The sequence below is a fragment of the Condylura cristata genome, unplaced genomic scaffold (assembly GCF_000260355.1).
Source record: "Condylura cristata isolate star-nosed mole 26May11 unplaced genomic scaffold, ConCri1.0 scaffold00041, whole genome shotgun sequence".
Taxonomy (NCBI): domain Eukaryota; kingdom Metazoa; phylum Chordata; class Mammalia; order Eulipotyphla; family Talpidae; genus Condylura; species Condylura cristata.
In genome coordinates this window covers 4998099-5023301 of record NW_004567142.1, presented here as the reverse complement: position 1 = coordinate 5023301, position 25203 = coordinate 4998099, and the positions used below count along the sequence as shown (strand labels likewise).

Genomic DNA, 25203 nt, shown 5'->3' with positions numbered 1-25203 from the left:
CCAGTCAGCACAGGTGGAAGGAGCCCCAACACACCTCTGCCCCCAGGAAGCCGAGCTGTCCCAGCTGAGGATTTATTGGCGTAAATGTAACCATATAAAAACATAAGTTATGAAAAACACAGTCACGATGTGCCCTCCCCCCAGCCCAGGCCCCTAAAACCCTCTTCTGCAAGAGGGAGAGGAAGGGGGAGCCCCGAAACCGCCTACGAAGGCCGCAGCCCTGGGCCCATGCAGGGCCCGCCCAGCCGGGGGAGAAGCTGGCACGGCCTCAGCGCATCCGGTAGTCGGTGGAGCAGGAGAGCTCGCACAGCTGGCCCTTGAAGTCCAGGTCGATGGTGAAGTCCAGGTCGCGCTGTGGGGAGAGGGGGCGCCAGGCGTGAAGGGCAGTCAGAGCCCGCAGCCGAGTGGGAGGCCCAGCCCTGCTTCCTGCACCTAGTCCGTGTCCAGGCTGGGACCCCACATCGGGTCCCAGACTGCCGAGCCCAGCCAGCAGCCAGGACACCCTCAACACTCACGTGGCCCGGCCAGCGCCCTGCCCCAGAACTGTGTGGTGGCACCACGAGACCCTGCCCACACTGGAGGCCACTTCCTCCTGTTTCTAAGAACCCCTCTTGGTACACTTCCCCCTCCAAAATTAACCTGACAGCAAAATCTGAGGGTCCCCGCCAGTCCCACTTCCTCTCCTTCCAGGATTCCCTGACTGTCCCCACCCACGTCCTCAGGACTCTTGCCAAGTGCTCCCTTCACCCCAGCACCCCACCCCTCCTGCCAAGTGCTCCCTTCACCCCAGCACCCCGCCCCTCCTCTCAAGTTCTGTCTCTTTAGTTTGGGGGAGCGCCACCTCTGCAGGCCCACATGAGGGGCATGCTGTTCTGCGCTGTGGGACCTGTGGCAACCCCATCCCCTAAGTGGCCCCCACCTCCCAAACTTGGGGGTGCAGCTCCCAGCCCGGCCACCCTCCCTCTGGGCACCAGGCACACCCCACATGGTGTTTCCAGTGCAGGTCACCTGACTTGGCTCCACCCTGGAACCTTCTCCTCCCGCCTGCTCAAGGGCTGGGGCGGAAGCCCGGCAGCACCCCCATCCTGCTGCCTGCCGCTGCTGCCATCCAAGCGCGCTCACACGACCCGTCCAGGCAGGCCGACAGCAGGGCGGGCGGTCTGGCCGCAGCCGGGCCCTGGGAGGCGCCCAACACCACCCCTCACGGCCAGAGCCGAGGCCCCCAGCAGAGGCCAGCAGGCAGCCGGGCCCAGACAGGACCCCCGGGGCTCACGTTGTTCTTGGCGTTGGGCCGCATGCCGATGGTGCCAAAGATCTCCTCGCCCGTCTTCACCGTCAGGTAGTCCTCCATGTAGAACACCGTCTGCTTCCAGTGTGTGTAGGGGGACTCGGGACCTGGCGGTGGGGGGAGTCAGCAGGCTGCCGGCCTGGCTCTGCGCGCCACCCCGCCCCCGCGCCCCGCTCACTGGTGGAGAAGCCGGTCCTCTTGTGGCAGCGCGTGAACTCGATGTTGAAGTAGGCCACCAGCGCGTGCACGTAGTCGTTGCGCTTCACTTGCAGGCAGAAGGGGGAGGTGAAGGTCAGGTCTTCCACCTTGACGGTGTAGATGTCCACCTCCTGCGGGAAGGCCCATGAGCCCCGCTCTGCGGCCCCGGCCCCGCGCCCTGCACCCCGACCCCAAGGCGGCGCTGCCCACACCTGCTGCATTAGACCAGCTGAGCCCCGGCCAAAGCCCCGCCTATTCCCGGACAGTGGGGTCCCATCCACGTCCCACCACTCCCTCGGGTGCCCGCCGCCTCCCTCCAGGCCGCAGGGCAGCCCCAAGCACAAGCCGCTGGTGCCGGCCCGCTTCCGACACTGGGCGCGCCCTCACCTTTATGAGGCAGGCGTTGGTGACCAGCTGCTTGGGGTCCACCACGTCCACCAGCGGTTCCTTGATAGCCACGTCTTTGATGCAAGACATGTCGAAGCCGTACACGTTCTCCCACCCTGGGGGCAGGAGGCAAGCAGGCTGAGCCCAGCGGGGGCCAGCTGGCGCGCCCGCCTCCTGCCCCCAGGGCCCGGGGCGCCACTCACAGTGGATCTTGTAGTCTTTGTACTGCCGGTCCTCAATGGCCGTCACGTACAGCGTGGCGCGGTCTGGGAAGATGAGGCCGTCGGGAGCCTGTGGAGGGCGGGGCAGGGGCACTAAGCGCGGGTCTGGGCCAACCACCCCCCACTGGATCCCAGCACCAGCCTCTCCGGGGGCCTGACCCGTACCCCGCCAACCCCAACTCCACTCCTAGTGCCCTGCTGCAGGGCCGCGCGCCCTGGCCACTGCTCTGCCCATCGGCCGCTTCCCTCCCGGGGCGCGGGCCTCCTGCCCATCCTTCCTCGGGCCCCAGCGCCCATGCCCCAGGAGGCCGCCCGCCGGGAGAGGCTGGCTCCCCGCCAGGCCTCACCAGCCACTTGTCCCGGGCGTAGAGCACGGTGTTGAGCATGGACTCATAGAAGAGGCAGTAGCCCATCCACTCGCTGATGATGATGTCCACCTTCTCCACCGGGAGCTCCACCTCCTCCACCTTCCCCTTGATGATGGTCACCACTGCGGGGCAGATGCGGCATGGGAGTCCCGCCCCCCCGGGGGCCCACAGGCCCCACCAGCACATGTGGACGAACTCAGGCTGCCCGAGTTCCGTGAGCTGAGGTGGCAGCGGGAACAGTGCAAACCCGCACCCCTGGGGGTGGTTTCTGAGGCAGCCACAGGGCGCTGTGTGAGGGGCCTGGGGGAGGCCCACACTGTGCTTTCTAGATGCCTCAGCACGGCCAGTGCCTGGCAGGCTGGCAGAGTGACGCTGGCTCAGGATCCGTAAGCGCAGGTGCTCGGGGCTGCCCCTCCCAAGTGGCTGGACACGGGGAGCCCCTCCCCACACGCCTACCTTGCCCACCTCCTCGCCCTGTCTTGCTGGGGAAAACCCAACATCAATCATGGCCCCAAGATGAAAGCTGGCACACGCCCCCAGGGAGGAAGCAAAGGGCTGAATTTGTGTTCAGCGGCCCTCAGCCCTTGCCAGGGCCCGGGGCAGTGTGGGGTACCCGCTCCATTCCCCAAACCCGTGTTCGTCCACGGCTCACCATGGTCTAACTTGTTGGCTTTGACAATCTTCACGGCATAGTCAGAAATGCTGGAACACTCGATCTGGAGGGAGGCCCAGGAGGAAGGGTGAGAAGGCCCAGCCCACGCTCCCCCCAGACCCCTGCTCGCGCTGCGTCGCCCGGAGACTCACCCCGATGACCTTGCGGGCCCCGGCCTTGGCGGCAAACATGCAGAGGATGCCGGTGCCCGAGCCCACGTCCAGCACCACCTTGTCTTTGAAGAGGTGCCGGTTGTGAAACATGGAGTTGCGGTACGTGAGGGTGCGCACCTCATCTTTCAGCATCTCCTGGGGAGGGGCGCAAGACACAGGGAACACAACGGGTCCACACCCAGAGTCTGCAGCACCGGCGCCCGGCCATCTGCCTGCTCTGCACCCCGGAACGTGGGCCTTCCCCGCGGGCCCCCAGCCCTGCCGTGCGCCACCGACCGCGGAAACCAAAGCCCGGGGAGCAGGCCCGAGCGCCGCCTTCCGGGGCGCTGTGACCCTTCAGCGCCCTCCGTAACTAGCGCCACCAAACGGCACGCCTGAAAGTGGCTAAGTTTTACGCAGTGCGTAGTTTCCATGATAAAAAAAAAAGCCAATGGTTAAAGCGAAGCACTGCAGAGCCCGCTGTAGCTGCTTCAGCATGAGCTCGGTCCCTGACCAGGGAGTGACCCACAGGGCGCGGAGGACCTCTCCTGAGCCACCCGCCGCTCCCCTCAGCAGTGTACTTTGTCCTGTTCTGCTCCCCACTCTGTCTCTGGTGGATCCTCTCACCCTCTTCACCTCTGGCCTCTACCCAAATTCTGAATGAATAAAACAATAAATCTTAAAACAAAAACAAAAACAAAACAAAACAAAACAACCAAGGCCAGGATCACACCCCTGCTGCAGTCTGGGACCCCCTCCAGGGGCAATCCAGAAGCATCTGCATACCAGCCCCGGGCAGTGCCTCGGCCGGGCACTAGAGGGCGGCAGAGACCAGGCGCCGGCTCAGGCCAGGTCTCCCTGGCATGCGCACTGCCACCCTCCCCCATGGCCCCGCAGACCGCTAGGCTAACCTCGGTCTCCAAGGCAACGGAGCACAGAGAGGTGACCCTGGGGTGTGCGCCTCCCCTAGCCAGCAGAGGGGCAGGGGCTGGCGGGCTGGCGGCTGGCTGCAGTGCAGAGCGCCTGGGTGGGAAATTCAACACAGCCCCTCCCTCCCCAGCGAACCCCCTGGATTCCTGGGCCTGAGCACTCACCTCGTGGATGCCGAAGTGAGCATAGGAGTCAAAGTAGTAATCTTTGGACGTCATGTCCTCGGCGTTGGGCTTCTCTGTGCTTTCTGCCTGGCCACAGGAGACCTGGGAGGGGTTGGATAGGAGCGTGGGTCAAATGGGGGGCTCCCCACAGCCTCTGGCACCTCAAGCCCTACATCTCCTAGGAGAATATACAGTCCTCCAAACCGTAATACGGCACCCCTAAGACCCGTCTGCCATCTTACCTCCCTGGGGAACCCCAAAACATAGTAACCCCTTTTTCCTCATCCAGGACCCCCCAGAGCACCATCCAGGGCAGTTCCCAGATACCTCAGCCACGCCTACCATCTCTCCAGTTTCTCTGCCCCCGTCACTAGCTCAGCCCACAGCTTGGGGGGGAGGCAGAGCTGGGGCAGACGCAGGGAAGGGCGAGGGGGCTGGAGACGGAGTTAAGGAAGTAGCCACAGCACTGGGGAGGCCAGCTGGGGCCCACAAAGCTGGAGGGTGCTTTGCCAGGAGTTTCGGGGGCATGGGCAAACTGGGGTGAAGCAAGAGGGAGGGAGCGTTAGAGGCTAGAGAGGCCTGATGTGTGGCAAGATGTATTTATGTGGGGAGGGCTCACAAAAGGATATTTACTTCTTCAAGAGGCGGCTGGAGGCTCATCCCATTAGCCAAGGTGGCTACAAAATTCTAGGAGAGAGTAACAGGGAGAAAGGGTTAGCTACTGGGAGCGGCCAGCGAGGGCCCGGCCAGGACCTGGGCTGGGGGAGGGCAGTGGTGTGTTTCTTGCAATTTTCCTTTTCCTTGGTGGGATGGTGGCTGGGAGCAAGTGAGGAGGCGGAGCTACTTTTCAAGAGGGTAGAAGGGGGAGGGAAGAAAAGGGGGTCTGCCCAGCTGTGCCTGGAGAGATGGCGGCCCACCCACACTGCCCCCCTGCAGGCACCTGGCCACACACACCTCCCCCACCCAGGTCAGAGGCTCTGGCACCCGCAGGGCACACGGCACTGCCAGCTGTCGCTCCCCTTCATCATCTAATCCCCCCAGATTAGGTGACACTTCCTAACACACTTCTCCATCATGGGGTGCCATGAGCTGGGGGAGGGGTGCTGGCAGGGTGTACCCACCAGCCTCTGCCATCTCTGCAAACCACTCTCCAGTCGGAGAGCATTCCAGAAAAGAGGTGTGGCACACAGCACCCCCTCTGCCCGGCAAGTGGAACCCCAGCCTCTAGCTCCCGTCATTGGGTACCCATCCCCTAGCTTCTGCCCCCCACCCCGGAAGGCTAAAGGGCCATCAGTTTCTGGGCCCTGGGTGCCGGGCCATGTCCGGAGGCAGCCCTGGGGAACATTCCCTCAGCCCCTACAGGCCACAGGAGGGAGCCCGGGGAGCTGACCTGTGTCAGCAGCTCGGAGCAGCTGACCTCCCAGTGAAGGCTACGAGGGAGGGGAGGGCCTGGGGGGCCAGGGGGCCCCGCCGGATTACGTCTCTTCAGATGTGCCCCACTCTGGGACCCAAAAAGCGGGGAAGTCACAGATATGGCCCATCCACTGGCTGGGAGCCCCACCGCCCATTCTCCAAGTCACTCAGGAGGCCGCTAAAGAAGGGACCCGTGAGGGCATTTCACGGGCCCTTTTCTCAGTACCACTGACCCAGCACCCGACATGTCCCAGGAGGGCTTGACCTACAGGACAGAACCACCCCCACAAGCCTGTGCAAGAACCAAACGTCACTGGAAACCATTTCAGGCAGCAGCAGGGGGCTCAGCCCCCACCCTCAATACTGCGTGGAGAAGGACTCCAAGCCGAGCCCGCTCCCGGCCTAATCCCATCACATCCCCTTTCCAGCTGACTCTGACTCTCCCTCCCTTCGCCCAGGAGGACTCCAAGGAGGAGGGGGGGCTTTGAGAGACACGCCCCATGAAAAGATGTCCCTCCCACACACCCAGAAATGGCCACAAGGGGGTGCACGGCACCTTATCGGGAAGGATCTCCTTCAGCTAGAGATGCCCCCCCAACACCCAGAGGAGGTCACAGGGGTATGCCCCATCCCCCAGGTTCCAAAGCCCCGGGTGGAGGAGAATCCAGGGACAGGAAACCACGGGGCACGCCGGGAACCAATGCTTCGTCTTCTTCCCATCCCCACCCAAGCATGCACGACACCTGGACCGGTGCCTAAGCAGATGCTTCGCTCCCCGGATCGGGGTTCCAGGGGTCGACTGACACTGCCCCTGCCCAGAGACTCCTCCTTTTGCCGAGGGCCCCAAGTCAGCCCGACCCCTCAGTGTACGCCGCGGTCCCCGGGGAGCAGGGCTGGGGGCCTCTAAGGGAGGGTCAGAGCCTCCTCCCGCCCCCCCCGGGGCGCCCCTCCCCCGGCCGGGGGCGGGGCCTTTGTCCCGCACGTGGAGCCCACGGGGCCACCCGGCACGGCACACCCCCTCCCCAACTACCGCGCCGCGGCCACGTGGGGGCCAGGCCGGAAGCGCCCCCAGCCCTCCTCCACGTGGGAGGGGGCACGAGGCCCCCGGCTCGACAGGATGCCGCAGGCCCAGAAAACGAGGGAATCCGCATCTCAAACGGAAGCCCAGATCGGGAGCAGGCGGCGGCCGCTCCGTACGCCCGGGGGCATTTAGCCCCAATCGGCCAACTCAGAGACCCTTCCCCACGACGGAGGCCTGAAATACCAACCCGCAGGCACCCCTCCACCCCCGGCGGCACCCCAGGAGCTCACCTCCATGATGCAGTTCGCGGCCTCGGCTGCCGCCATCTTCACCCGCACCTACTCCTCCTCCGGCCGCCGAGACCCCCCCCTTTCTCCGCACTCCCCCGGGATTGCTTTATACCGGAGGGTCCGCGGCCCGCCTACCGCAACCCCGCCAAGAGATTTCATTGGTTGTGGAGGCGGTCCGTCCGGGAGTGTCGTGTGGTCATTGGGCGAAGTAGATGCCTATTAAACTGTAGGGACCCGCCTAGTCTGGCGTGTCGAGCCCCGCCCCCTCGAGTGGACTGGGATGGGAAAGACTGGCCGTCTGTCGCAAGAACTGCGGCCAATGATTGGATAAAATCGACCAGGACCTCCCGCCCATTCCCCCGCAGCACCGCCTCAAAGCTTCCCGGCGGGCCCCGCGCTTAGCGGACATCTTGAAATAGAGCTGTCCGTCACGTAAACGACCCGCCTCTAGATAGCTACTATTGGTTTATCCAAAAAGAGACGTCACGAGGCTTTTGGCCAGCCCTCGCCCGGCTGCCTCAAGGAGAACGCGGCGATTGGACGGCGTGAGGAGGAAAGCCCGGCTCCACGCTTCAGCGACTGGCTCGAGGGAATTGTCACTCATTTTCCATCAGGTGAATTCCAGCCGCGAGGCGTCGGGGGCAGCCCGAAAGTCTGTGCACCATCTGCCTAAGCGGAAACGCGAAGCAACGAGGAGCGCAAAGAGCAGGGCTTGTCAGGGTCCCGAGCCGAGGCAGGAGTAGGGCGCAGGCTTTTATCTTTTTCTTCGTGAATACAAGAACTGTGGTATTGTGGGGGTGACTCACCAGAGACTGGGGAGCAGGACAGGCGGATCGGCTGAAGTCCATGGCCGAGGGCAGCAGCGGGGAGACAGGCGGGGTCTGCAGCGCTCTGGGGGTCACTCCCTGGCCTGGGATCGAACTCCTGTCAGAGGGCGTCGAACGCATGTCACAGTGGCCGGCAGTCACTGGACGGCGCTGACTCCAGCCCAGCGCCACCAGGATGTCCTGGCTTCGAGGCGTTTGATCCCCACCCCTGCGACAAGATGAGGGACAGTAACTCATCGTCAGATGCAGCAGCTCTGCCCCCAGGAGCTGTGACAAGGGGCAGGCTGGTCAGGGGGAGGAGGTCTCTCGCCTGCCCTCCAAGAATGTTCTTGCACGAGCGATTTCCAGACTCGTTGGGCGATGGGCAAGGGCCACGCGGGCCAGCGCTGCCCTGGCCTGCTGCAGCGTGGGTGGGTGTAGGCGACCCCGGGCAGTACCGCCCTTGAGAGCAGGGCGGCAAGGAGTCAGAAGCAAGCTGTGGTCAGAGCCCAGAGCTGAGGTCAGAGCCCCCTGGGGCATTACAAACCGCAGCGGAGAAAGACGCCGGCTTGTGCCACTCTCTCTTCCGTGTATTTGATAATTTACCGTGGTCTTTGTGAAGGGCTGTACAAGGCCGAATGGGGCTGAATGGGCGGACACTGAGTCACCGGGTAAGGTTCCTGCAGCCTCTGGCCCCTCACTTTTGTCAGCCCGTGGAGGCATGGCCTGAGTGTGTGTGTGTTACTCACACATGCATCAACAGGCAGATGACAGGGACCACAGGGTGAGGCATGGGGGAAGGTGGGGCGCTCTCCAGGTGTGCCTTTGTCCCCCAAATCAATCCTATTAGGAGGACCCGGGGCCCCTTTCCTCTTGGGGTTTTATGGCAGTTTCACTACATGAGCCTGAGTACACTGCTGGCCTTGGGCACTTTTGTTTTTATTTTTTTAAAAACTTACTTTCATTAAAACATTCAATTGTCTGGGCCTTCCTGCTGGAGCGACATGTTAAAGCGCAGCACTGTGAAGCTGTCCGCAGCCACTGCGGACAGCACCAGTTTGAACCCCAGCCAGGGAGTGACCCACGGGGCCCAGCAGACCTCTCCGTCTCCCCAGGGCTCCCCTCCACAGTGTATTTCAGTCAACCGACCTTTTCTGCTCCCCACTGCTTCTGGTGAATCCTCAGTGCCCCCGCACCTCTGGCCTATACCCAGTTCTGTATGCATAAATAATCTTTAAAAAAAACTGTGCAAGTGCACCAAAATGTAATTAGTTACCTAGAGTAACAGTATCAACATCCTGTGAAGAAACAGAACAGCCCCAAAGGGGAACTGTTCGTGCCCACAAGCTTAATGGCCAGTCTCACCTGTGTCACCTCCCAGTAGTGTCCCCCTGAACCCATCCAGGGATTCCCAGTCTGCACCAGTGAGCTCAGCCCCATAGGAACCCCCCACCTTCCTGGCAATAACCTTTTCTTCTGATAAATATCTCCTTCACCCTCCTTCCGTCTATCATACCTCCATTTTGTGGGAACCCCGGCGGGACGCTGCCCGAGGCTGGACTCCTTTCAATAAGCCAGTTGGATGAGTGAAACTGTTTAACACCCCAAATGTGCTGTGTGTCCAGGCAATAGGCAGCTGTGGATGATCCCAACAAAAAATTCTAGAATGAATTAGTTCTTCCTTAATGCATACGCCAGAGATTTCTGAACATATATCCCCGACTTACACTGTTGGTTCTCGAGTGAAAGGCAACGATCCATACCTGAAATATTTAATATTTAATATAACTGTTTAATATGAAAACATTTAAAAGCGGTTTCTTTTTGGCAAATGCGGGGAGGACGGCCACCCCAAAGCCCTGAGTGGAAGAGGAGCAGAGAACGTGAGGTCCAGTCGGTAGCAGCTTCTGAGGAAGGTCTCAGTCCAGGGGTAAGTTCAAGTCCACAGGTGAAACGTCTAAGATGCCAGCCTGAGGAGAAGAGGGCACGGTGAGCAGGAGCCTCACCTCACCATGGGCCCTTGCCACTCAGAATGGGTGGGGGTGTGGTGGGGGGATGACACATGGGACACAGACTCATAGAGAATGGGGTGCAAAGACTCAGAAAACGGACCAGGGCCCTCCCTGGTGGTGCAACAGTTGTTTTTTTTTTTTAAAGATTTATTTATTTATGCATACAGGACTGGGGTACAGAGGTTCAGGGGCGGTGAGAGGATCCACCAGAGACAGAGTGGGGAGGCCAAATGATGAATACACTGCTGAGGGGAGCAGTGGGAGGGTCAGCAGAGGTCTGCCGTGCCATGTGGGTCACCTCCAGGGCAGGTAGGGATTGAACTCTTGTTGAAATGGCTTTAGCTTCTTAGTGCTGCGCTTTAACCTCCTGCGCCACCGGGGAGGGCCCGTTGCAACAGCTTAAAGCGCAGCACCATGAAGCTGCCCACAGCCACCGCAGCTTGAGTTTGATCCCCGGCCAGGGAGTGACCCACAGGGCGCAGCAGAAGTTTCCTGTCTCCCCACTGCTCCCCTCAGCAGTGGATTTCAGTCCATCTGCCTGTTCTGCTCCCCTCTCTGTCTCTGTTGGATCCTCTTACATCCCCCCATCTCTGGCCTGTACCCCAGTTCTGTATGTATAAATGAATCTTTAAAAAAAAAAGTGAGGGGGGGGCAGAGGACAGGGACCATTAACCACTCACAGCCTGAGCGCCAGCGCTGGGTGCCCATCCCCCAAGCCTCCCTGATAGGGGATCACAGCCCAATCCCATAATGTTGTGTGGTTTATCTATTTTTCTTTTGTGTGGCTTAAATGTTATCATTCCCCTAAAACTCCCTGGCGAGTTTAACATTTATCACTATAAAAAGTAATGATTTAAAAAAAAAAAGTTTACAGATCAAAGCGCTGATCCCCTGAACTCCACTTAAGTCCACTCTGCCCTCATCTCGAGCAAATTTCATCAGCAGAGTTATCTGAGGGGTGTCGCTCCCTTAACTTGATCACCTCCAATCATCTGACTCTTGGGCTGCTCGTCCCTGCCCCCATCCGCACCTTCTGCATCTGGGGAACAGAGGGTGTTCCCCTTGACTCCTTCCATCCAGGCCCGCGGAGAAGCTGAAGTCCTACTCCTTCAGCGCAGAGCTCGGCCAGCCAGCCGGCGGGGTCCATCCTCACCTCTCAGGCCAGGGCGGTCCCTCCTACATCCTCCACTGGCCTTCACCCCACTGCGCTCCCTGCGGCCCGCAGAGGGCGCTGGTCTGCACTTTCTGTGCATCAGCTCCCCCCAATCAAAGTCCAGCTTCTTCAGGTTCTGCAATTTGGCCCTGCTCTTGCTCTCTGCCCCTGCTCGCCTTGCTGCCATACTCTTTCCCTCGCCCTCCCCACTCCTCAAACAGCTGTCCTGCAAGGCCACCTGCAAAGCCAGCTACAGCTTGGAGCCTGGCATGGTCCCACTCTCGCTGAGTCCCCAGGTAAGTGAGCAGGTGCCCACTGGACAGGGGAGGGGAGGCTGGTGATCAGGAATGTGGGGCCAGTGGCCAAGGTCTCTTTACCTCATTGAAGCCCAAACCTGCTCTGGATTTAAAGCAGGGAGGAGCAAGTAAGGCAGAGACTCCTGGTTCTGATGCAGCAGGGGTGAAGGCGACAGCTAACAAAGAAATAAGGAAGGAGGGCCCTCCCCGGTGGTGCAGAGGGTTAAAGCGCAGCACTATGAAGCTATCGCAGCCACTGCTGCCTGAGTTCGATCCCTGGCCAGGGAGTGACCCACAGGGCACAGCAGACCTCTCCTGTCTTGCCTGCTGCTCCCCTCAGCAGTGGAGTTCAGTCAGTCGGCCTGTCCTGCTCCCCACTCTGTCTCTGGTGAATCTTCTCACTGCCCCTGCACCTCTGGCCTGTACCCCAGTTCTGTATGCATGAATAATAAATGTTTAAAATAAAAAAGGAAGTTAAGAAAACAAGCCCTCACCTGTTTCACAGGTGAGGAGAACAGAAGGAAGCAAAGCGGTGAAGCGGAAGGGGGGGCGGCAGGGTGTGCAGGTGGTTGTGATTCTAAATGGGGACCATGGAAGGCCTCTCTGGGGGTGCCACCGAAGGGCACAAGGATCAGAGGAAGCCAGCAGGGGTCACAGCCAGGAAAGGGGATCCCACAGGCAGCTCTGCAGGAGCCTCAGCAAGCAAAAATACCACGGTGTGTGGCGTAATGACTCAACGAGGATCCCACTGAACCCTCACAGTGAGTCTTTGGGGTGGGCGCCACTGCCCTAAGTGAGGAAGGAGGCAGCCCAGGGAGGTGAACGCTGGTCCCCCATTGTTAGTATACCCAGAGTGCTTAACCCGCGGGCCTGGTGTGCAGGGGAGGCTCAGTTAGCATGGCACTGGGCTCCCGGCAGGACCTGCAAGGACTCCACTCTGGAGGGAGCCTCAAGCTGCCACACCACCTCCACACGCACCATTCCGGCTGCTCAAGGGAGGGCCTGAGGGCTGCCGCTCACCCAGCCGCCGCGGGCCTGGATCCACGGTGCGAAGCTGTGCACATGCTCCACGCTGAGTCCCGCCAGGGTGCCTCCCAGCCCCGCCACGCGCCGGCTCAGCTCCATGGCCAGGGCCAGGCGGGCCAGGGGCTCCGGGGAGGGCGGCGGCGGGCCGGGACAAGGCAAGGACTGCCCGGTGCGGCCCGGGCCAGGGCTGCCCTCCCGGCTGGAGAACAGCTCCACCAGGCGGGAGAAGGAGCCGGCCGAGAGCCGGGCCAGCTGGCGGCGCAGGGCGGGGTCCGCGGCGAGCTGCGGGGAAGAAGCAGGCCCCGCCTCAGTCATGCCCAGCCAATCGGAGGCTGGGGGGTGTCCTCAGTCACGCCCACCCAGCCACATCAGCCAATCACAAACCGGGCTCTGGTCTCCGCCGAAAGAATAGAAAGGAGCGGGGCTAGAAGGCAAGCGGGGTAGGCTAAATCCTACTTTAGGGGAGCTCTAGAATGCTAACCTGCTAGCCATACCCCGAAGGTTTCCAGAGCGTCCCCAAGGCCAGCCTACGGTCTATCATCACCTAGCCTTCTACTTTAATATTACAGGATTATGGTGTCTGATCTGTGCCCAGGCTCCAGTCAATCAGATTTCAAGACAGTCACAAGCCGCACCCCTCCAGAGTCCATCCCAATAAGGGGTTCAAATTTTAGACAGCTGTAACCGTACCCATGAGCCCCTAACATAATCCCCCCAACTTTCACCTCAATTTTTTTTCCTATATATACCTCCGGTGGCACTGAAGTTAAATTACTGAACAAAGCACCCCAGTCACCCAAACAGCCACTGAAGCCCTGTCCCACTCTCTCCCCAACTAGACACCCTGAGAGAACACAGACCCAGCTTCCAATCCCCGTGCCCAAGCATCCTGCAATTCCTGTTCCAGCTAAAGGGTGGAACAGATTATTGGTTACCTTCTGGTTAATGACTTCTGCCTCCTCCTCCAGCAAGGCCACCAGCCTCCGCAGCAGGGCTTCCTTCTCTGTAGGTGCAGAACCTTGTAACTCTGGAAAGCGGAAGAGAATGTGGCTGGGGCAGAAGCCTGCCTACCCTCTACTTTCCACCTTCTCCAGGCCTCTCTGCACCTCACCTGGGCTAGGTGGGGATCTCAGTTGCTCTTGGACCAATTGTTCCAGCCGCTCGGCCACCAGGGCGTAGAAGTCTGGAGTAGCAGGGCCTGGGGTGGAAAGAGTCAGTGCTGGGTCTCCGGGACTCTAGGACCTGATAGACTCTCTCCTTCCCAAAAGCTTGCCAGGTAGCAATGATTTTTACTTTAGAGTGAGGTTCACTTAAGTCCTGTAAGCAAACTTGATAAAAACAGAAAACAAACCCTTGGACTTTCCACTTTAAGGTGTCCTCCACAATGGTGTTGGATGATAGCACCAAACCCGACGTCCCCCCCCAAGGAAGCACCACCTCCCTCTGGTGGCCCCGCTATGCCTGCCCGTTTCAGGCATCATCAATTGATCGTGGAACTTTCCCCAGCTGCAAAATCCTTTCCAAGTTAGCACTCCCAGTAGTTTACCTAGGCTCACGTAGATGATACGAGTCCTGTTGGTCACTCCTAATCAAGTCTTACAGCCACCTCATTCCTACTTCGCTAATGGAGACAGATGGCAGCCAGGAAGAACAGGATTTCCCTAGGTCATGTAACTAAGCCACCAGGGAGTTGTGATCGAAAACCAGGTCCCCTGTCTTCCTACTGGGGGTTGGTGGAGGGGATACGGAGGGTTACTGAAGTTCTAGGGCAGGGAAGCATGGATGGAAAGGCAGTCACGACAAAGAGAAAGGAACTGAGAGCCCGCCTGAAGGCAGCTCACCACAGCAATTACTAAGTGGAGTGTGGGGGGGGGCACATAATGGAGAGGGTGGGTGCTGCAGACTCCATAGCACTATACTGGTGTCTGATCCAGTCTGTGCCTTAAGAATCAAGATTTTGGGACCTCCCTGGTGGCACAACGGGTTAAAGCGCAGCACTTCGAAGCTGTGACAGCTTCAGCATAAAGTCTGACTCCCAGCCACGGAGCTGACCCATATGGCGTGTCTCGAGCTGCTCCCTCACCAACCTGCCTGTTCTGTGCTCCACTCTGTCTCTGTTGAGTCTTCTCACTGCCCTGCACTTCTGGCCTGTATTCCAGTTCTGTATGCATAACTAAATCTTTTTTTTTTTTTTTAATCAAGGCTTTTGGCACTGCCAGTTCACGGATGACCTAGGGAAATCTCTTACCAGGTTCTGAACCATAGCAGTGGCGGAGGGGCAGGGAGCAAGGCCGAGGGGACTCAGGGGGAACTGCTCCTCGCCCCAGGGGACAGGGAAGACATCTTCGAAGGCGGCTCAGGAAGTCTGCTGGCTCCTCCTGTATGGGGCTCCTGGTGAAAGGGATCTCAGCATGTGACCCCCCCATAAGCAGCACCCTTTCCTTCCCACTGAAAGACTCTCCTGAAACCCTGGGGACAAAGACTAGAGCCAGATATAAAAAGCGAGGAAAAGAGACTAAGACCAGAGGCAAGACCCAGAGAGGGTCCCACCCCATATGGAAGCCCCTGGGGAAGAAGGCAATTTCTCTTACCTGGGTGGGGTGATGGAGCCTGTGGCAGCTTCACCCCGCCTGAGGAAGGCAGCTAGGACCCTCAGTGTGTCCTCCCGGAGCCCCAGCTCTTCGGAGCCGGCCATGGAGGCACCTATGAAAGAGGGCCTGGGAATGGACTCCACGGTCCAGCGGGAAGGCTTGGGGCCCAAACTCCCAGTTCTGGAATGAGGAAGGGACACTCAGGGTTGGTGAGTGCCCAAGGGATGAAGGAGCTGATAGCTGGACCCCTACATCCTTTAGCATAGATGGAGTCTGGGGTGCTAGGCTCCTGAGTCCCCATAAAAAGAACAGGCATGAGGATGAAAATTGTGATTCTGGGAGAAGTGGCTAGGGACAAGGATTCTAAGGCTTAAGGAAAGAAGGAGCGGAGGGGTTTGAAGTCCTGGGTCTCAAGAGAAGGGGACCCTTGGCCCCTCGAGGGAAAGAAGAGCTGAGGATCCCACTTGCAGATTCTAAAAGCAGAAGCAAAACTATTCAAGCCCTTAGAGGATTGCGAACTACCAATCCCAGCAGCCTTCAGAGCAACCATCCCCCTCGGCCCACACTTCCTCGCCGCGCAGCAATCTGGGAGATGTAGTTCAGTACCCGAGGCTGGCCTGGGCTATCTGGACGCCCGGCTGTCGGAGCTGCGGAGCCGGGGTACCCGCTCCAGACCCCAGCCTCCTCCTCTCCTCTCCCTGTCTAGGCCTCGCTCATGCGCCACTCACCTGATCGAGGGCCCCGCCCCCGCCGCCTCCACCCGTGAGCTTGTTTAAACTTTTCGTTTTCCGTTCAACTTTCCCGCGCCTGCGCAGTGAGCCGACGCGGTGCCGGCCCTAACGTAGAAGGGGCGGGGCACTGGGTGGATACGTAATTTACTTGCGACGTTCCCAGCATGCCCGAGCCGGAAGACCTTTTTAAGGACATGGGGGCGGCCGTTCGCACTCGGGGGACCGCCCCTTTGATTGTGGAGTCTCGCTCCCAAACGAGAAAGTTGTTTTTATTTCGAGAAATCCATAGAAAAGAGAGCCCCGCCGATCTAAAGCCCAGCTGAACTGGAAGGGGTGTGCAGCTTCGAGTCCGAGAGCTACCGGAACCCAAAGACCCGGGTGGGCCCCCAAACCCTGCGCGCCCCGATCCTCTACCTAGGTAACACGGAAGAGCCGAGGATATCTGGGAGTGAGGAGCGGCGGAAAGATTGGGTCTGCCTTCCTAGAGAAGAGGGGGTTGTGTGCCCTGCGGAACGTGAAGCCAGGGTCGGGGACAGCAATAGCCGGCGCCGGAGGTCGGCTGTGAGAACAAGCCTCAGAAGCCGCAGGGCTCTACCATGGGGGGACTAGGGGTCGTGGTGGGCTAGGGAAGGAACGGTGAGCTCTGCCGATGGAGCCTGTCCACTCGGGAAGTGGGCGCGTGCACTGGAGGAGGGTGGCCGAGTGTTAGGGCGTGGGGTCAGGGTTGCGGTTGCAAAGGGCTGAGGGGAAACGGGTGAGGGGAGCTTCGGGGGCACCTGTGGAAGGCAGTCTGTTTTGCGGTAAGTGCAGGAAGGATGTGGAGGCCTCCACCACAGCTGAATAGTCTGCACTAAGTAACTAGAGGGAAGGACTTCCTTCGGTAACTGGGGTACCTACCCGCATTGGGTGCTGTGGCGGTGTGTGATTGGGTTTACGGTGGAAGAGACAGGCGGAATTGAGGGGCTAGAGGTCTGCACAGAAGAACCTGGGGAGAAGGAGGTCTCAAGTGGATTGGTAGGGGCTCTTAGGTGAACTGGGGTGCCTCTCTAGAGAACGGGAGGTCTCTTCGTACCCCGAGATAACATGGGTGTGGGAACTGTGCCGCGAGCCGTGAGAGAGGTCTGGGTGTGGACCCCTCGGGCCGGCTAGTCGTGAGAGATCACCCACAGCCAGGAACTGCTCCCTGCGCGCAGACCAGACGATGGGAACCCCAAAGCCTCGGATCGTGCCCTGGCTGGTGTCGAAGCTGGACCGAGGGCACTTCGAGGGCGTGGCCTGGCTGGATGGGAGCCGCACGCGCTTCCGCATCCCTTGGAAGCATGGTTTGCGGCAGGACACCCAGCAGGAAGATTTCGGCATCTTTCGGGTACGTGGCGCTAGGCCAGGGACGCGGGAAACGCAGGGCGGCCCGAGTAGGTAGGGGGGTGGGGCCTCGGAAGGGGGCGGGCGGAGGTGGGGTTAGCGCTGAGGGGCGGGACCAGCGGGACGGGCACCGGCAGGGCAGAGCTGTGGGGTTGGAGCTGCCAGGTGTTGGGAAAGGTAGAACTCGGGCAACAGGCGAGACGCAGCGGAAGTGCACCCGAGTCTTCAGGGCTCGCCGAGGGCGGGCCCCTGGGTTGCAGAGTTCTGGAGGCAGGTCTTGAACGGTTGAGACTCGGCCCAAAGTTAGGTTACTTATCACCAAATTAGGACACCCCGGTTGTAGAACGAGTCAGAGCTCGAGGGGCGGGGCTCCGAGAGGGTTCTGGGGCTAGCTGGGGGCAGGGCTAGGCACCCTGCGGCATCATCTGGGGCATCATGGCATCATCTGCGGCATCATCGGGAGGGCCGCGGCTGGGGTTGGAAATTGCCGGGTTGGACAGGGCCCAGCCTGAGCCAGGGCCCAGCCTGAGCCAGGGCCCAGCCTGAGCGAGGCAGCTGGGCCAAGACCCCCCGGGGCAGTCTCAGTCCCTCCCACCACCCTGGTACCACTGGTCCCCCAGGCCTGGGCCGAGACCAGCGGTGCCTACAAGCCTGGGAAGGACAAGCCGGACCTACCCACCTGGAAAAGGAACTTCCGGGCTGCCCTGAACCGGAAGGAAGTGGTGCGTTTAGCTGAGGACCGGAGCAAAGATCCCCAAGACCCGCACAAGGTCTTCGAGTTTGTGACCCCAGGTGTGCCATAAGCGGGCTCCCAGTGGAGGAATGGGCTTTCCAGTGTCGCAGGCATGCTCATTCCACTCAGCACCTTTCTCCACAGGGGGGGGTTGCCTGCCTGAGCGAGACATCTCTCCACACACCTCTGACATCCAGGTAAGAACGCGCCTGACTACCTGCGCTCCACCTCTGCACCCCATGACTCTGGGCCTCATCTTCTCCCCTGGACCACTGCCTCAGCCTCCTCATCGCCCTCTTCTCTCCCTTGCAGTCTGCCCCCACCTGACCCAGAGGGCCCCCCTGCTCACAGCCTGCGTGGTTCCCCAACTTCCTCAGTTGTCAGCAGGCGCTCAGCGTCCTTACACACAAGGATGTCCTACCTTTCCTGGCTTGACTGGACACCCTCAGCCTCCTGGGAACTCAGAGCCTCCCTACCCTTGGTCTTGCTGATGTCTGTGCCAGGGCCAGTGCCCCCAAATCCTGCCCAGCCTGGCACACACTCCTTGGGGGCACTGGCGTGCCCAGCGTGGAGCCAAGGACCAGCCTTTCCTCAGCCTGGAAGCGCCTTGAGGGCGAGGCTTAGGTCCAGCTCTGGTCTGGGTCCCTGCGTCGCCGAGCTCCTGCCTGCGCATGCGGGGTGTCCCAAAAGGGCTGTGGCAATGCCTGGCTCTCTCCCCTCTCCAGGACGAGATTCTGGGGGAGTTTCTGAACAACATGTACTTGGCCCCGTCTCCCCACCCAGCTGAAGCCCCAGAACACCTCCCTCTGCACGTGCTGAGCCCTGGCGTGGACACTGCAGCACCCAGCCCAAGCCTGGAGCCCTCTGTAAACCCACTGAGGCCGCTGCTGGGGCCTGAGGGAGGTGAGTGCCGGCCACGGGCGGGCAGGCGGGGCCGCAGCGGCGGGCCCCTGACACGCTCTCCGTCTCTCCCCTTCACGACGCTGCTCCGGGCGTAGAGTGGGAGTTCGAGGTCAGCGCCTTCTACCGGGGCCGCCAGGTCTTCCAGCAGACTGTTCTCAGCCAGAAGGGCCTGCGGCTGGTGGGGGCAGCTGCAGAGGACCAGCTCCCTGGGCAGCTGGTTGTGCTGCCAGACCCCAAGGCGTTCCTCACGGACAGGGGCGTCATCAGCCTGGTGCAGCGCGTGCTCAGCTACCTGGGCGGGGGCCTGGCTCTGTGGAGGGCTGGTCAGCAGCTCTGCGCCCAGCGGCTGGGGCACTGCCGCACGTACTGGGCCGTGGGCGAGGAGCTCCTGCCGGACGGCGGCCATGGACACAACGGCGAGGTCCCGAAAGACAAGGAGGGGAGCGTGCTGGACCTGCGGCCCTTCGTGGCAGGTGAGCCAGGTGGCCAGGCAGACATGCGCAGCCTCGGCCTGCTGCTGGCCTTCCAGGGGGTGGGCGCCTGCTCCCTGCACCCCCGTGGGGAGCTCGGGCAAAGCACAGTGGCCGCGCCCCACAGCTGGGCCCTCTCCAACAGCTCCTGAAGAAAAGGCCACACTGGCCAGGGCTGCCGTCAGGGCGGCCATGGGGCAGGAGAGCAGTAAACGCTCTGCCAGAGCCGCTGTGCATGCTTGGGGGGGCCCCCGCAGCGCCTGGGGCAGGGGAGGCGCCCAGGTCTGGCCCACAGCCCTGCTGGGGTGGGAAGGGGGTGGGGGCGTGCCCGTGCCGTGTCCAGGCCTCACCCCGTGACAGCAGATGGCTGTAGGTCACGGAAAAGGGGAGGCTGTAGCTTGGGCTGGGGTGCTGGGGAAAGGGTCCCCTTCCCATGCTGACGGGACTCCCGGCCCCCAGATCTGATCGCCTTCATTGAAGGAAGTGGACACTCGCCACGCTACACCCTCTGGTTCTGCGTGGGGGAGTCGTGGCCTCAGGATCAGCCTTGGACCAAGAGACTCGTGATGGTCAAGGTGCTGCCGCCAGGGCCCCACGGGGGCGGCTCTCCCGAGGGGCTGCTCCAGGAACACCTCCCAGAAGCCCGGGAAGCTCCAGCTTTCACATCTCGGCAACCACCAGTTTACCGCCTCAGGAGTTTCTGGGGGTCCCTCTCATGGCCTCATCCCCGGAGCCTGCTTTGAGCTCTCTAGGGACCACGCGTCCCAGCAGGCCCCAGGAGACCAGGGCCAGCAGCCTCAGCCCTGACTCATGGGGAGCCCACAGCGCCCCATAGCTGGGCCTGGAGCTTTACTTGGGGAGGCTGGACTCGGGGGAGGGGAAGTCCGCTAACTCCACTGGGCAGTTTTGGGGGCAGGCCCCCTGACCTGAGTTTCCCACCCCCTGCAGGTGGTGCCCATGTGCCTCAAGATCCTGCTAGACATGGCACGATCGGGGGGAGCCTCCTCCCTCGAAAACACCGTGGACCTGCACATCTCCAACGGCCAGCCCCTGTCCCTCTCCTCGGACCAGTACAAGGCCTGCCTCCAGGACCTGCTCGAGGACATGGAGTTCTAGTCTCCGGGCGCAGCCTGGGCCCACCGGCTAATAAAGTGCCTCCCGCCGGGCCCCCGTGTCTGGTGTTTGCTGTCCCCAGGCCGGCCCAGCTCTGGCCTGAGCCACCTGCGACCCCCCACGCCCAGCAGCTCACCACAGGGGCCCGAACTGTGCCGCCTGTTACCCCCACCTCCTCCAGGGATTAGAAGGGGGGCTGGTCACCCCGCCTTACAGACCAGGACATGGGGCCTTGGGGACGTGCAAAGGACACGAGGAGGAAGCACGAGCAGGTCAGAGTCGGGGGGCCTCGGGTCGCGGCCTGGAGGCCTGTGGCTGAGTCTGGCACTCGCCTGCAGCCCGGGCCGCCTCAGCCCCTGGGGTCGCCGGGTCCGCCCCCCTGGCTGTGGGCGTCCTCTGCCCTCCCGGGGGCTCCAGCCCTGCGGCCTGCCTGCCCAGGCCCGGGGCCTCGGCCTCCCCTTCCCGGACCCAGCTTCGGGTGAGGACTGACGGGCTAGCAGAAGCCTCGGGCGTGCAGCCTGCCGTGCCTCGGTTTCGCTCTCCACTTCAGGGAGGGAGTTGGGCGCGCCAGCCTCAGGGACGGACGGGGAGAGCCTGCCACTGGGGACAGGGGCCCTTCCTGGGGCAATGCCCAGGCCAAGCGCGGCACCTGGTGCCCAGGAGACACGGGGCTTCTGCCCCTCGCTGAGGCGCAGCAGCACTCGCAGGCCTGCGGGCACAGCGAGGCTTCTGGCTGCGGGCCTGGGTCTGCGCCACCCTCGCCTGCTTCAAGCCCGGAGCGGGCCCAGCGGGCTCCCCGCTGCGCCCGACTCGCCCCGCCTACCGCGACCTGCTCCCTCCTTTCCCACTTCGGTCTCTGAAAACAAGGGCTGCTCGTGGGCTTCGGGTTAACATTTCATGAAATCTTTAATGAAACTGGGGGGCACGAACAGGGGCAAGACTGTAGGAACAGGTCTAGGGCCGGGGGATAGGCTTGGGGCCGGGCAGGGCAGGGGCCCTCCTCTTCCCCGCAGCAACCCCCCAATCATCCCACGGAGGGGAGCGAGGTGGGGAGGCGGAGCCATAAATACGTCCAGAATTCTGAGGCGGCAACGGAGGGCGGGAGCGGCGGGGCTCTCAGAGAGGGGGCAGGGGCAGACCCGGGCCACCCTTGTCGGGGGGCCCTGGCTCCTTGGGTGGCCGTGGGGGGCCCGGGGGGTCCCCTGGCTTGCGGCCGTGCTTGCGGAAGTAGCGGTAGCGCTGGACGTAGGCCCGCACCAAGTTGCTCACCTTCACCGGGTTGATCTCCCCACTTTTGCTGTGGCAGATCTGGGGAGCAAGGGGAGCTGTGGTCACCCCAGCCTCCGGACCCACCAAGCCTAGGCAAGTGAGGAACTGCTCCCAGGCCAGTGACCCGGCTTTCCTGGAGGCCGGCAGGACAGGCCCCAATCGCGCCTCTGTACACCCGCACCAGCCTGAGCAGGGACGAGCCCCCCACCGTGCCCCGCCGGCCCACCTTGTGGACAGCCTTCCTCAGGATGTCCTTGTACTCCTCCTTGGTGATGTCCTTCTTCTGGTAGTAGGGCTTGATGGCCAGCTTCACCTCCTCCACTGCCCGCTCCTGCGTGTGCAGCTTCTTCAGGTACTGGCGGGGACAGGAGCGCCACGGAGGTGAGTCCCGCTCAACGGTTTGCCCGCCCGCTACGCTCCCAGATGGAAGTTCCACACAGCCGTGGTCACCGCGAGCCCTGCCCGGGCGGGGCCCACGAAGGGCGCTGAGCCTGTCCTCCAGGCAGAGGGCCCCGCGGCACCGGGCGGCCGGGACCAGCCCCACTGCCCCCGCCCTGACGAGCTCAGGGTCTGGCGGGGAGACGGCGCTGGCGGGGTGAGCCTGACGACGGGCGCTGGCGGGGCTTGCTCTGACCGGAGGCGCCGGCTGCGGGACCGAGCAGAAGCCAGCACCGGCGGGGCCGGCCTCCAGCGCTCGGCGCGCTGCTCCGGGCTGTGCCCCCCGAGGGCGCTCGTGGAGCGGGGGCAGCACCCGTGGGCGGACGCAGCAACAAGCACCGAAGCCACAGCGGCGAGCCCGCGGGGTGGGGGCTGTTCTAGGTGATGGCCACGGGGACAAACACAAGGGGCAGGGCAGGGAGAGCTAGGGGGCCCCGAGACCGGGCGCTGGAGTTTTGCAAACGCTAACAGAAACAGCTAGCCAGAGGGCGGGCAGCCCGGCCCGGCCGGTCACCCTTCCCTAGGGCCAGGCTGAGGGGACGGGAGGGTAAGCTGAGCCCAGAAGGGCAGGACACCTGGCAGGGCGGTGAACAGTCAGCTGAAGGGCCACTGAGCATTCTGGGGGCCCATGGGCCCCGCAGGAGGGATCTTGAGGCCCCTGAGCCCAAGGAGGTTTTCACAGGGCGCAGCAGACCTCTCCGGTCTTCCCGCTGCTCCCCTCAGCAGTGGATTTCAGTAGACCCGCCTGTTCTGCTGTCTCTGGTGAACCCTCTCACTCTCCCACCTCTGGCCTGTACCCCAGTTCCGTGTGCATAAATACATCCTTCAAGAAAGTGAGGAAGTGAGTTTCTAAAGAGACGCGGCTCCGAAGGGCCCTGCGCCACACCGGCTGCAGACGCGGCAGGCGCAGCGGCAGAGGACGGCCAGTGCGGCCTCTCGGGTCACTGCCTTACTGTGGTCCCTCTGGGGCCTCTTGGGGGGTTGTCTGGCTTGACCTCTGCACTGTCCTGGGGTGTGTGCGGGGTGGGCAAGACCATCCTCCAGTGACGGGTTATCGAACTGCAACAGACTGACCGGAACTAACAAAGTGACCGGAGCCCACGGAGGCCGGAGCAGAGTAGAGGGGCATCCGCCCGCACCAGGTCTCGTGTCCCCTCCTAGCGGAGGGGCGGACACCTGGCTTTCCTCGTGCCCTCAGAGCGAGGGAGCTGGGGAACGCTGCGGGCCACGTGCAGACCCGCGGGCAGCCAACAGGCAGCCCCAGGCGGGTGGCACAGAAGAGGGTGCGGAAGGCCACAGGCGCCAGCGGGGCGCCCCGCGTCTCCGGCCAGCGCAGGCGCGGCCCCTACAGCTGAGCCACGTTCTTGGGGCACCAGCCTTGGCCGCCTCTGACCTGTCCCCTCTCCGAACCCTCCCCCGAGCCCGCTCACCTTGTCTGTGTCCCCTCGTCCCTCGGAGCTGCTGCTGCCTTCCCTCTTGTCAGACGCCGCGGCCAGCCCGGTGGGGGTGGGAGGGGTGGAGCCGCAGCCCCCCAGGGGGAGGCTTCCGGGGAGCAGGTAGCTGGAAGGGCCAGGGGGCAGACCCAACGAGGGGGGCACGGGAGCTGGTGTCACCCCCAGACTTGAGGGCGGCTTTCTGTGGCTGAGGATCTGCGAGAAGAGCCAGAAGGACAATGAGCGGGGGGGGCGGGCGTGAGAGCCCGCGCCCCATCACTCCCGCCCTGAGCTCCCCAGCCCCAGGAGCAGCAGGCTCCTCTTCTTCGGCCGGCACCTCGCCCCAAAGCGTGCCGGGGGGGCCCTCTGCCCGGAGCCCACCTGGTTGGTGGCCTGGATCAGCTCCTGGGCCTTCACTCTGCTGGCCAGGTTGGCTTCCTCCATCTTGAAGAGAAGTGCAGTCACTGCAGCAGGCGGAAGCGACGAGGAGACAGTGAGCTGCAGCAGCCACGGCCCCGCCCCGCGCCCCGGGACCGGCAGTCGGCCTCAACCCGGAGACGGCCCCGCGCTGCTCCGTCATCCGCGAAGTGGCCCGTGTGTGTGCGGGGCCAGGGTCCCTCGATGCCCCCACTGGGGTGGGCGCGTCTGTCTCCTGAGCCCCCGGGCACCACGGCCCGCTCACCCCACTCTTTCCGGTTTCCCCACCGAGCCTCTCTGGCTGCCCTCTGGGCAGACCCCGAGCGTCGCGCTCTCCCCATCGGCCAGGGCCACCCCCCGCCCCGCTCTCCCCCAACGAGGCGCCCTGTGCGCGCCCAGTGGCCCGAGTTCCTCTGGTCCAGGCCACTAGACCTACCTGAGGTGGCCCCACCGTCGCCAGGCCTCCCCCGTCCTCTAGGGGCCCCCCCCGCCTGCCCTGACCCCAGCCCTCTGCAGGGACACTCACAGGCCAGGACGCCACTGGTGGTGCAGTCCACACCAGCAGGCAGGTTCCATGGCATGGGTGGGGGCAGCGTGGGCAGCTGAGAGGCCCGAGAGGCCGGCCCGTCCTCTGCCCCCGAGTCACCGGCCGTGGACCCTGCGCTGGGGGCCGTGCTGGGCGCGGCCGCGGCCGTGCTGGTGGCCGTGGTGGTGGCCGGTTGCTGCTCCTCCTCCTCCTCCTCCTCCTCCTCCTCCTCCTCGTCGTCCTCCTCCTCCGCCCCACCTCGGACCCCCGCCTCCTCGGGGGCCTCTTCGGGTAGGAAGGAGACTTCAGGGGTCTTACAGCTGCTGTCCACAGTCTGCGAGTCCGGCGTGAGCGCAGGGGCCGGAGGCGCGGCCTTGGGGGGCGGGGTGCTGGGCGCCTTGGCCGGCCGCTCCTCGCCGGACCAGGAAGTCTCCTCGGCCCCCTGGGCCCCCGCTGGCTGGCTGCAGCTGTCCGCCTTGGACTTCTTGAGCGTCGCGGCGCCCCCGGCGCCCCGCAGCTTCTTCCTGGTCTTGGAGGGCTTCGTCTTCCCCTTGGTCCCCTTGGCTTTCTTGGCCCCGGCCTTGGCCTTGACCTTGGTCTTTTTGGGCTTGGTGCTGCCCGGCGCCGCCCTGGCCACCTCGGCAGGGGCCCGCTCGTCGGGCTTGAGGAAGGGGGAGCGGCTCTCGCGGTCGCGGCTGAACTTGACTCCGATGGAGCCCAGGCCGGAGGGCGCCGCCTCCTTGGCGGGCGTGGTGCTGCTGACGCCCTCGCGGATCAGCACGGCCACCTTGGACTGCAGCTTCACCTTCCGGGAGGACGAGGACGACGACGACGACGACG

At 62.8% G+C, this 25203-nt stretch overlaps 4 protein-coding genes across 11 annotated transcripts in view; 1 reads left to right on the top strand and 3 right to left on the bottom strand.

Annotated features, from left to right (window-relative positions):
* Positions 1-56: 56 nt before the first annotated feature.
* Positions 57-7246, bottom strand: PRMT1 (protein arginine methyltransferase 1). Of its 3 annotated transcripts, XM_004694288.2 has the most exons (11): positions 7085-7246; positions 4994-5047; positions 4361-4462; positions 3267-3422; positions 3115-3178; positions 2442-2584; positions 2077-2164; positions 1874-1989; positions 1467-1617; positions 1274-1395; positions 57-352 (listed from the first exon to the last, which is right to left on the bottom strand). In XM_004694288.2, exons 1-11 carry the CDS (start codon positions 7118-7120, stop codon positions 269-271), a joined length of 1116 nt encoding a protein of 371 aa, XP_004694345.1. In that variant the 5' UTR covers positions 7121-7246; the 3' UTR covers positions 57-268. The 3 variants fall into 3 exon arrangements, with proteins under 3 accessions (XP_004694345.1, XP_004694346.1, XP_004694347.1); XM_004694289.2 differs by lacking the exon at positions 4994-5047; XM_004694290.2 differs by lacking the exons at positions 4994-5047; positions 7085-7246 and adding an exon at positions 4688-4774 and having other exon boundaries at positions 167-352.
* A 2433-nt stretch (positions 7247-9679) lies between these two features.
* Positions 9680-15796, bottom strand: BCL2L12 (BCL2-like 12 (proline rich)). Of its 3 annotated transcripts, XM_012733447.1 has the most exons (7): positions 15697-15796; positions 14969-15080; positions 14626-14768; positions 13489-13575; positions 13313-13404; positions 12372-12659; positions 9680-9860 (listed from the first exon to the last, which is right to left on the bottom strand). In XM_012733447.1, the coding sequence occupies exons 2-7, from the start codon at positions 15070-15072 to the stop codon at positions 9810-9812; spliced, it is 765 nt and encodes a 254-aa protein (XP_012588901.1). In that variant the 5' UTR covers positions 15073-15080; positions 15697-15796; the 3' UTR covers positions 9680-9809. The 3 variants fall into 3 exon arrangements, with proteins under 3 accessions (XP_012588901.1, XP_012588902.1, XP_012588900.1); XM_012733448.1 differs by lacking the exon at positions 15697-15796 and having other exon boundaries at positions 12330-12659; positions 14969-15442; XM_012733446.1 differs by lacking the exon at positions 15697-15796 and having other exon boundaries at positions 14969-15442.
* A 118-nt stretch (positions 15797-15914) lies between these two features.
* Positions 15915-20335, top strand: IRF3 (interferon regulatory factor 3). 4 transcript variants are annotated; one of them, XM_012733806.1, is made up of 8 exons: positions 15915-16077; positions 16893-17065; positions 17682-17853; positions 17939-17991; positions 18520-18697; positions 18793-19170; positions 19627-19742; positions 20116-20335. In XM_012733806.1, exons 2-8 carry the CDS (start codon positions 16901-16903, stop codon positions 20281-20283), a joined length of 1230 nt encoding a protein of 409 aa, XP_012589260.1. In that variant the 5' UTR covers positions 15915-16077; positions 16893-16900; the 3' UTR covers positions 20284-20335. The 4 variants fall into 4 exon arrangements, with proteins under 4 accessions (XP_012589260.1, XP_012589259.1, XP_004694067.1 ...); XM_012733805.1 differs by having other exon boundaries at positions 16869-17065; XM_004694010.2 differs by having other exon boundaries at positions 15915-16117.
* Positions 20336-21173: 838 nt separating this feature from the next.
* Positions 21174-25203, bottom strand: part of SCAF1 (SR-related CTD-associated factor 1) — a 9617-nt gene continuing 5587 nt past the window's right edge. The window contains exons 7-11 of the mRNA XM_012733507.1: positions 24364-25201; positions 23802-23884; positions 23418-23636; positions 21776-21904; positions 21174-21588 (exon numbers count right to left, since the gene is read on the bottom strand). Of these exons, the coding sequence (XP_012588961.1) occupies positions 21397-21588; positions 21776-21904; positions 23418-23636; positions 23802-23884; positions 24364-25201 (1461 nt within the window). The 3' untranslated portion in view covers positions 21174-21396. The remainder of the gene's footprint in view (positions 21589-21775; positions 21905-23417; positions 23637-23801; positions 23885-24363; positions 25202-25203) is intronic.

Coding starts and splice junctions, on each gene's coding strand:
- PRMT1 (XM_004694288.2), bottom strand. CDS start 7,120: ATGGCGGCAGCCGAGGCCGCGAACTGCATCATGGAG. Junction 5,048..7,084: donor CCGCGAACTGCATCATGGAG/GTGAGCTCCTGG, acceptor ACTCTCTCCTAG/AATTTTGTAGCCACCTTGGC. Junction 353..1,273: donor GGCCCAACGCCAAGAACAAC/GTGAGCCCCGGG, acceptor CTCTCCCCACAG/CGCGACCTGGACTTCACCAT.
- BCL2L12 (XM_012733447.1), bottom strand. CDS start 15,072: ATGGCCGGCTCCGAAGAGCTGGGGCTCCGGGAGGACACACTGAGGGTC. Junction 14,769..14,968: donor GGCTCCATCACCCCACCCAG/GTAAGAGAAATT, acceptor CCCTTTCACCAG/GAGCCCCATACAGGAGGAGC. Junction 13,576..14,625: donor CTGCTATGGTTCAGAACCTG/GTAAGAGATTTC, acceptor TTTCCACCCCAG/GCCCTGCTACTCCAGACTTC.
- IRF3 (XM_012733806.1), top strand. CDS start 16,901: ATGGGAACCCCAAAGCCTCGGATCGTGCCCTGGCTGGTGTCGAAGCTG. Junction 17,066..17,681: donor AAGATTTCGGCATCTTTCGG/GTACGTGGCGCT, acceptor CTGGTCCCCCAG/GCCTGGGCCGAGACCAGCGG. Junction 19,171..19,626: donor CCTGCGGCCCTTCGTGGCAG/GTGAGCCAGGTG, acceptor CCCGGCCCCCAG/ATCTGATCGCCTTCATTGAA.